Genomic DNA, 10,788 nt, shown 5'->3' with positions numbered 1-10,788 from the left:
CCCCCCCCCCCCTGGCTACGGGCATGAGTGGTTAGGGCGTGTTTGGGAGTCAAAAGTAGACTAGTAAGATTGCTCCCGACCTAATGTCAACCTTGGTCGGCTTGTGGCCATTAGCCATGTTCGGCTATATGTAAGGTCTAGGTCCGATGTGGAAAAAAGGGACCCAGCCGGCCAGTTCAAGGGCTGTTTTTATTTGTTGTTGCACTTTCTGGTGTGACTCTTACGTGGCCCCGTGGGAGACATTGAATTGCAGCTCCCCGGAATTTTGGAGCCCGGCCGGGCACCGGGTTAGATTCAAGTTGGACTGAAAAAATGAGCCCGAGACCCGGTAAGAAATAGACGCCGTGACCTACCCGTTGGGAACACTGAGAGGTAACCCCCGGTATCTGGCAGTCTACCGGGACAAATGTGTGGCTTCGGAGCCCGGCCGAGGCTACATCTCTGATGGGCACAGGTGAGATTGGGACTTATAGTCGCCGCGAACTATCCACGGGAAAAAAATATTGAGGGTTGCCCTTCGGTATCTGGTAGTCTATCGGGACAAATTTGTGGCTTCAGAGCCCGGCCGGGGTTATATCCTTGACGGGCACAGGTGCGATTGGGGGCTTGGGGGATTTCATCTCGAATGGGTTGCAAAGCCGCAGATTTCGTCCTTGAGTAGCTACAGCCACACATTAAGCAGGTTAACGAATCCGCCACACTCAAAGAGTAATAAAGTCATGAGGGAGGAGGTAAGGACCGGACAAATAGTCGCCGCGAACTACCCACGGGAAAAAATACCGAGGAGTGCCCTTCGGTATCTGTTATACCCGCCTCACATTATATACGATCTTCGGACGTACTTCGCGATCGCAGGAAGGTCGGCTGATTTTAAGATCTTAAGATGGTCTTGCGTATTTTTCGCCCAAAACCTGTTCCCCTTACATATAAGCGAGCGTCGTGCGATCGACGGTGAATAAATCTATGATAATGAACCTCCCATGACCTCTTGCACGCGGACAAGGGAACACAAAAAGTTCCTCAAAAAAGGCAAGAGATCAATTAATGTTGCTTGTTTTGTTGTCGGAATCTTTTTAACCAATGAATGGAATGCACGGGCATAATAGAAATGACACAAGAAAGGAAAGTGTGTCACAAAGCCAGCCTACATACTGCCACAGGGGCCACAATGTTAGAAGTACCCTCACATTCCCAGAAATTCAATATTTGTGAACAATCGGAAGTCGGGTGAACGTCGCCCGAACGTCGCCCGACTAACGGGCGTTCGCTATCCGATTTGCGTTCGATGATTAATAACTATGTCTGTGCTCGCCTATCGGTCTTCAATCGTTGGATTGAAGCAAGACTATTGACCGATACCCTTGCGAGGTACGCACGATTTGCACGCACGATCTGCGACTCGGTAACGAGCTCTGCGATCTCGGAGATCTCCTGCGACTTGTCGCTTATGTTAAGAACATGTTTCGCTGCACCGCGACCGTCGTAAGACTCCTGAAAATTGCCGGCGATCCCTAAAAATCGCAAGATGATCGTGAGAACACCGGACGTCTTACTCACGAAAATGTCATTTAGAGCTCGTAAACTAGTCTTCCGATCGAATCGCGCCTAATGTGAGGCGGGTATTAGCACACCGGGACAAATTTGTGGCTTCGGAGCCCAACCGGGGCTACATGCCTGACGGGCACAGGTGCGATCGGGACTTAACCCTAACCGGGGGCTTTTGAGATTTCATCTCAAATGGGCTGCCAAGCCGGAGATTCCGTCCTTGAGTAGCTAGAGTGACAAGTTAAGCATTTTAAGGAACCTGCCACACTTAAAGAGTAAAGGTTCATCCCTGTTTGAGCGGAATATAAGCCTGAGCAGCTTGTACCTTCCTCACCAAACAGGTGTGGATTACGCCAAAACGTTCATTTAGTTGAGCCGTTATTTATTCATAAGAAGCTCAAGTCGGGCTGAAGGCCGTTTTTATTAAGGTGACGAGAGAGAAGGTAAAAAATAGACAAAATTGAGCAAAGATTCAGGCTACATACACGACGATGGCGGTTAGACATACAGATTATACGATATGTCAAGGAGTTTTTGATAAACCTCCTTGGATATGCCAAACATCAGTGACTCTAGCAACTGTATATGATTTTGGAAACGGACATTTCATGTACCAGTCATTGCCTGTCGTTAAGCCCCCTTTACAAATCAAGAATTTCGCTCGAACGAGTTGTCAGCGAGCTCTAAATTACGAGGAGGCATGAGCCTGATTCCTGTGAGCTAATGGCAGAGTTTCTTCGTAGGCATCAGGGTCATACCTTATCGTAATTTAGAGCTCGCTGACAACTCGGCCGAGCTAAATTCTTTAATTGTAAAGGGGGCTTAAGTAACACTGAGCAGAGCTGTTGAAGAGCCGGTTTTATACTAGTCTCTACAAGACTGACTGCCAGGAGAGTTTTGCTACCAGAGGAGTCGGCTGGCCGCGCATTTACCATAGCGTGGACTGACTCTCCTCACGTGCTCTCCTGGCCAAGATTTTGCTGAATTGTACTATCCCTTCACCCCCGTAGGGTGGCATGACGGAGGCTAGTGTTATACCCTAACTATGAATTGACATGCTAAGAAGCTAACGATAGATTTCTTGAACGAAGTTCTTATAAGATAAATCCACTGATAGGCCTACCTGTTATGTGAAAAAAGGCAAGCAAGCAAACAAATGAACAAACACGAAGCTTCCCGAGGGTCTAGCGACAGATAACATGAATGAAATCCTTATAACATTGATACAATGTTTTCAAAACATTCGGCGGTGGACGTGAGGTTTGGAATAGGTTGCCCAGTGGTTGTCTGGTAAGTGGGAGTAGGCCCGAAGTGGTTAGGGCGTGTTTGGAAGTCAAAAGTAGACTAGTAAGATTGCTCCCGACCTAATGTCAACCTTGGTCGGCTTGAGGCCGTTAGCCATGTTCGGCTATATGTAAGGTTTAGGTCCGATTTGGAAAAAAGGGACCCAGCCGGCCAGTTCAAGGGCTGTTTTTTTGTGTGTGTGCACTTTCTGGCGTTGCTCTTACGTGGTCCCGTGGGACACATTGAATTGCAGCTCCCTGGAATTTTGGACTAAAGTTGGACTAAAAAAATGAACCCGAGACCCGGTAAGAAATAGACGCCGTGAACTACACATGTATAACTTTATTGCACAACAATTGTACGAGGTACAAAGTATGGCATCTACATAACTACAGTTCTATAGCTTAACTAACTAATACAGGAGTTGTAGTATGGGATAAGCTTCTTACAATCGTTGGAAGCTTTTACAATCAGTTGAGGAGTTTCTAATATCCAAACCTTCTTTGATATATTTTCCTATATCTGCCATGCAGGGATTGTCACATGTCATGATGTATTTGAATTTGCACTTCAGGTCCATTGAGATAAATCCTTGTGTATAAAATGACAACCTTCTGTATAGAGAATTGCGTATTTCAGAATATTTGGGACATACAATCATAAAGTGATATTCGTCTTCAATTAACTCTGGACAGAATGGACAAACCCTCTGGTCGATAGGGATTTTTTTGAATCTCCCGGTTTCTATATTTAATTTGTGACAGCTAATTCTGAGTTGTGTGATTGCCCTACGAATGTCAAGGCTCTTTATGTTTGAAATGTAATTTTTTTGCTTGTAGTGCTTATTCAATGTAGAAAGAGAGGAGAGTTTAGAATTGGTTCGAATAGAGGAATGCCAATTTTGCACGTATATATCTTGTAAACGTTGTCGTAACTGAGTGTTGATTGTATCTATGTGGTATGATCTCGGGTTCAGCCATATGTGTCCAAAGCCATGGGGAACACTGAGAAGTACAACCCCCCCCCCCCCTCCGTATCCGGCAGTCTATCGGGACATATTGGTGGCTTCGAAGTCCAACCGAGGCTACATACCTGATGGGCACAGGTGCGACTGGGACTTATAGTCGCCGCGAACTACCCACGGGAAAGAAATACTGAGGGTTGCCCTTCGGTATCTGGTAGTACATCGGGACATATATTGGTGGCTTCGAAGCCCAACCGGGGTTATATCCCTGACGGGCACAGGTGCTATTGGGGGCTTGGGGGATTTCATCTCGAATGGGCTGCCAAGCCGCAGATTTCGTCCTTGAGTAGCTACATACAGCCACACATCAAGCAGGTTAACGAATCCGCCACACTAAAAGGGTAATAAAGTCATGAGGGAGGAGGTAAGGACCGGACAAATAGTCGCCGCGAACAACCCACGGGAAAAAAATACCGAGGAGTGCCCTTCGGTATCTGTTAGCACACCGGGACAAATTTGTGGCTTCGGAGTCCAACCGGGGCTACAGGCCTGACGGGCACAGGTGCGACTGGGACTTAACCCTAACGGGGGGCTTTTAAGATTTCATCTCAAATGGGCTGCCAAGCCGGAGATTCCGTCCTTGAGTAGCTAGAGTGACACGTTAAGCATTTTAAGGAACCTGCCACACTTAAAGAGTAAAGGTTCATCCCTGTTTGAGCGGAATATAAGCCTGAGCAGTTTGTACCTACCTCACCAAACAGGTGTGGCTTAAGAAGAAACGTTTATTTAGTTATTCATAAGAAGCTCAAATCGGGCTGAAGGCCGTTTTTATTAAGGTGACGAGAGAGAAGGTAAAAAATAGACAAAATTGAGCAAAGATTCAGGCTACATACATCGATGGCGGTTAGACATCTAGATAATACGATATGTCCAATATGGATATGCCAAACAGCAGTGACTCAAGCAACTGTACATGTATATGATTTTGGAAACGGACATTTCAGGTACCAGTCATTGCCTGTCGTTAGTGACACTGAGCAGAGCTGTTGAAGAGTAGGTTTCATACATAGTCTCTACCACACTGACTGCGCTGACTATTATAGGGAAAGTAATTTGCCAGGGGAGTTTTGCTACCAGAGGAGTTGGCTGGCCGCGCAATAACCTCAGCGTGGACTGACTTCCCAGGCCATTTTTTGTTGTTGCAATATTTCACTATCGCCGTACGCCAGTAGGAAGGTCCGGTGGAGTCTAGTTTTATACCCTAACTATGAATTGATATGCTAACGATAGATTTCTTGAACGAAGTTCTTATAAGATAAATCCACTGATAGGTCTACCGCTTATGTGAAAAAAAGCTAAACAAACAAATAAACAAACAAACACGAAGCTTCGCGAGGGTCTAACGAAAGATAACATGAATGAAATCCTTATAACATTGATGCGCATACCCATTACGAGAAAAAGATGAACAAACAAATGAACAAACAAGCAAGGGGCTCACCAGGGCCGTACGAAATATAGCAAAGATTCAGGATTACATACATGAATGAAGGTTTAAAATCCAGGTAATAGAATATGCCTACATTTGTAACGACTCTACATGATGTTGGAAACGGTTAGATAACATCCACTACCTTTGAAGAGCAGGTTTTATGCCCTAACTATGAAATGATATACAGATGACCTTTCAAAATGAATCCATTGATGAGTCTTCTGATTTCTCATGCGTTTTGACAAACCGACAATAGCGAAACCCATACAGTCCTATATTTTCACTATTACCAAGAAGCGAGAAGAAGCCGAACTTTTGTGTTAGACTAGATTTGTGACACTTGTATGTATGTATATATCCTGACTTGTTGTGACCTGTACTTAGCCCGGCTGGGCAAAATTGTACAATAAAGGTCTTCATTCATTCATTAAGTGAAGAAATTAACAAAAAAAGAGTCCAACCAGATTTCATTCTCTCGTGCTATGAGTTGATATGTTAATGAACTAAAGACAGAAGATTACATGAATGGAGTCCTTAAAACATTGATACGTCTACCGATTAGGAGAAAACATCAACAAACAAACAAAGAAACGAAGAAAAAAAAAAGAATCCTACCAGATTTCATCCTCTCGTACTTCCAGACCACGTAGATGACCAGGAGGTTCCCCGCCAGGCCCACCACGCAGATCAGAGCGAAGACGATCGGGACAGCAGTGGCCTCAGGCCCGAGGGGAGGGTCTCCCCAGTCCGGTGCCGCCGTCACGGGCTCGTCGGGCTCGGTCGCCGCCCAGGGCCCTCCGGACGAGTTGTAGTCACCCATGTTGCTCGAGACAATCTTCGCAGGCGACTGGGTCCTCTCTTGTTGGTCTGTATATTTATAAGGTGCACTCAAATTAATAACGCTGCCCACAAATCATTACTTCTGAGAAATTTAATGTTTTCGCTTCAAAAGAAAATAACATATCCTAATAAAGAAGGTGACGCGTGTTGAGGGCACGCTATTGGTGGTTGCTAGGTTACGCCAGAAGAAAGATGTGAGAGGAATGAGCAATTCTTCTGCGCGAGCGAAAGTAGGCCGGATCGATGAATATTGTTTCTGTCCTATTGAATGTGAATGCTACTCGGGAGGTAGCTCATTGAAGGCGCGTGGCCATTTGACAGAACGCGCAACAAAATCCCAACGATAAAAACTAAGCCTTTGACGAAGTCTGTGTTTTATTGTCTTTCCCAATCAAACGTGTACGTTTCGTGTGATATTCCTTTGCATTGCTAAAGGCAGGAGTCACGCAAATTTGATTTCGATCGCGCGCAGCGACGCCACCAACATATCGCAGTGCAGTAAGATACTGTAAAGGCCGAAACTTTCGCGGTGGTTTAATGTTCGCGGGTTTCGCGGTGACCGCTTCAAACCACTAAGAACATTTTACATGGCAGTAAGAGACTACAGTGCATTGTGCTACCGCGAACTTAAAACCACCACGAAAAGCCCTTTTTCCCGCTACTGCGAAATTAAATTCCCGCGAAACTAAATGCATTTACAGTACCCCCTGTATAGACATTATTTACACCTGTGTGCTATACTGAAACACGTGTTTTAAACACGTTTGGCGGCTGGCTTACGCATGAATAAGGAATTTTCCACAAGACAGAAAATTGTTCATCGATGCGGCTTACTTTCGATCGCGTAGAATATTTATGAATAATTGGGAAAGATGAAAGGATTAACTGTAGACATAGGCAAATTGTTAGAATATCACGCTTATACTTCTCATCCAGCCTACTGTAATGTAGTTTAGTAGTTTAGTCCGATATAGGTTAAGACAAATTCAAGATAAGATATCAAATGACTCTTTTTTAAATATTTGGAGTCGACGTCGTTTACTCATCAATCTTCACCTTGCCTCCGCTCGCGCGTGTGTGTGTCTGTCCGTTATGTATGTGTGTGTGTGTGTGTGTGTGTGTGTGCGTGTGCATGTTTGTGTGTGTATGTGTCCGTCCGTTCTGTGTGTATGTATTTGTGTGTGTCCGAGTATATGTGTGTCTACTTTTGTCTCCGAATATTTGTAGTCAAGTTGTAACAAATTTACCTTACAAACATACGCATATTGTTTACGCACATAAACACGCATATTGTGTTAAGGTGGGTTCACACGTGCGTATATATGTTCAAGTCCGTTTGAGGCCCGTTTGGAGGTCTTAGTCTCGACAAGGCTGCACAGGACTTTGGAAAATAGTAAAAATGGGACAGATATATACAGAAACATGCCATACGAGTTAGTTAGTTGGCTGAGGAGTAAGGTTTGTGACCCAGCTAACTCGTTTCACATGTTATCTGTCTATATTTGTCCAGTTTCTACTATTTTCCAATGCCACGTGGAGCCTGGTAGAGGCTAAGACTTCCGTACGGACCTCAAACGGACTTGAAAATATACGCACGTGTGAACCAACCTTTAAAGGAATAGAAATAGAACTAAACGCGCATTTCTAAGCCAGTTCGATTCAAGCACAAAGCGTCGGCTTTTCCTTGATTCTTGGAAATTGTGAAAAATTCCAAGAAATGGGAGCAAGTAATTGCTGGGATTTGTTTAGTTGGCTACATTTACTTCCTCTGAAGACGACAGAAATCGATGCCACTATAATCCCCGACTGTAATGTCTGATTGGAAATAAATCAGACGCACATACTCGTATCCTGTTGTCTAAAGCTAGGGGCACAACCCGCCGCCGTACTTGCAAGTGCGTGCTGTCTACATGCCAAAACGTGGGCATCTTCTTGGATCCGTAAGTGGTAAGTACCGTCTCCGTACGAACACGTAGGGAATCTGACGGATTTTGGAGCACGCAGACATACCGTACAACTTTACGTGCAGGCAAAACTTTATGCGCCATCGGGACACCTTGCACAACCGTGCGTTGACGTACTCCCTCCCTGCTCTTGCCAGTCGTTCTCCACGTTTTCAAAAATATGTGGCGGACGTGGCCCCCCAAAAAAGCGTACGGACAAATTGCACGTGCGGTGGGTTGTGCCCCTAGCTTTACACCCCCTTTCCATTAGAATGGCGCTCTCGTCTTGCTCTCCCTGCGACCTAACATTTGACATATCGCTCAAGGAATTGTATAGAAAAGAAACGGATCATTTCACACTTTTCTGTGTGTTTTGTTGTCTTCTCAGTCACAATTTTACGTTTTGTATGATATACCCAGTGTGAAAGCGAATGTTACACATATCCTATTTAGATCGTAGTGAGAGCGCAATGAGAGTGCAGTGAGAGCGCAGTGAGAGTGCAGTGAGAGCGCAGCGCAATCGCCGTCTAGTGGAAAGGGGGCAGTTAACATAGAAATAAAAAATGACGTATACAAACATGAGAGCATGAGTATCATATTCTCTCAGATATAAATCCTGTTTCTCTGTTAAAGACTGTTTGTTCCGATTTCAAAGCTCAATACGAAGATAGCAACTAGTCACATCAAATGTTTTCTACAAGCAGAACACGTTAGCGTCACGAATTACCCAGCGCATGAAGGAAGCTGGGATTTCCGGGTATTCGACAAAGAAGTATCTGTGACACGAATCAAAGGTGGTAGATTATCCAATTCAAAACAATGCTATTCCATTAGTCTCCTTTGCATCTCTCCTTTACCTGGCACTGTATCGGAGAACCTTAATGGACAAATAGATAAAACCACCTTGGCATAAATGGAACAAGGATTTACAGAAATCGTAATTGCTGGAAAAGACGGTGTCAAACACCTGAGCCCACGCCGTAATACCCAATTTTCCACTAGGATGGCGCTCTCGCCGCGCTCTCTCTGCGACCTAAAAAGTTGACAGATCGCTCAAACGAATCTTTTACACTTTCTGTGTTTTCTTGTCTTCTAAGTCACCCTTATACATTTGGTATCATATGACCAGTGTGAAAGGGAAGGATACACATACTAGTATCTTATTTAGGTCGCAGTGAGAACGCAACGCGATCGCCGTCTAGGGGAATGGGGGCCGTCAAAGGTTATGACTACTTTACGGAGGTTTGTGTTTCACGGACTCTCGTTTCACCTGTGCATAAATGGAAACAGGATTTACAGGAAAACACCTGAGCCCACGCCACACCTCAAAGTTTATGGCTACTTCGCGGGGGGGTTGTGTTTTTCGGACTCTTGTTTCATAGTCTTTTTTTTTCTTCTAATTACATATCAACGTTTGCGGTTCGCTGTAAAGTCCAGGAAGTCGCCAATTACCAATATGAAAATGTAATATCGAACACCTACTGTTACATTCCTGGAAAACATCTAACGGTTCCAGAGTGTAACTTAGATACAGCTTGTTTTTTTATTAGGATCTCCATTGACAGTGACGTCACAGCAGGGAATGTGCCCTTGATAGAATATTACTTTTTTGCTTTCTTATATAGATGTTGCAATTGGGCCAATCGCCGCCAGAGGCAGATGGTATAGAAGATGTCATACCTTAAAGCCAGAAACTATTAATAACACAGAGCAAATCAAACACTTTGTTTACACTGAGAGACCTGCATTGTAATATGTGTACAAACATACATTTTATTATGGTTCTCCTGTCGATTCGACAGATGAGCAGGCATACAGGCATTTACCTGTTTTGCCAGACCTGCACATGACTTTTTATGGTGAAGGAGGGGTGTGCAATTCCTTCTCCACCCTCTCGTCTACCGTAGCGCGAAGTCTCACAGGGACAGAACTGTATGACACGTGTGAGACGGCTTCAGCAGATGCAGCTTTGTTATTCGGAGTATCCGTCTCCTAGGAGGACTTCCGACCAAGGATGTAAGGGGTTCCTCGATCCTACCCCCCGACTCGTGCTAGACTTCATTCTAGCTCAAATATAAGGGATTGTAGCTTTTTTATGCACTTCTTTGACAAATGTTGAGATTGAATCTAATTTTTTTGGGATTAGTTTTCACCTCGGGCAGAAGATGACTCATAAAAATGCAATACTTTATCTTAGAAACAACAAATGACCAAAAAAAAATGGAAATTTTAGAAAACAATTGACACTCTGAGGAAGGAAAACAACAACCTGGGTAACACCACAAGACCGTATATAGTCACAGTAATGTTACATAAAAATGTGTAATTATAGTAAAGTAGTTATTGTTATCGACTTCTTTGATGGATCCAGGATCGGCTACCCTGGAGTAGATCACATAGAAACAGAGGCGATTCATCTTAAGATCAATTAACACCACAGAAGCTTCAGGCTCAGCTGCACAGGAAATAACGTTCATAACTTCACTCTAACCGCGGGGGTTGCTAGTATTAGAGGCATCGTGACGACAGTATCTAATGTTGTTTTCATAACGTCTTTGTAACAATAATTTGGCGCTTCGATACCCAAGGGCAGAGTACAGAGGAAAGGAAATGTGTTTTAAAGCAATTTATATCACAAGGATCAATCCCAAGCAACTAAATGTCACCGCCGAGTAATCTCCAAGCAGATTCCTCCGTGACATAAGACAGTAACATAAGCT

General features: G+C 44.3%; 1 protein-coding gene across 1 annotated transcript in view; it reads right to left on the bottom strand.

Annotated features, from left to right (window-relative positions):
• LOC118425077 (G-protein coupled receptor 54-like) overlaps window positions 1-10,788 on the bottom strand; it is a 60,905-nt gene that overhangs the window by 21,399 nt on the left and 28,718 nt on the right. Inside the window, exon 2 of the mRNA XM_035833896.1 lies at window positions 5,901-6,152. Coding sequence (XP_035689789.1) covers window positions 5,901-6,105 — 205 coding nt within the window. The 5' untranslated portion in view covers window positions 6,106-6,152. The remainder of the gene's footprint in view (window positions 1-5,900; window positions 6,153-10,788) is intronic.

This window comes from Branchiostoma floridae, chromosome 10 (genome assembly GCF_000003815.2).
Source record: "Branchiostoma floridae strain S238N-H82 chromosome 10, Bfl_VNyyK, whole genome shotgun sequence".
Taxonomy (NCBI): domain Eukaryota; kingdom Metazoa; phylum Chordata; class Leptocardii; order Amphioxiformes; family Branchiostomatidae; genus Branchiostoma; species Branchiostoma floridae.
This window is presented reverse-complemented; position numbering and strand designations above follow the sequence as displayed.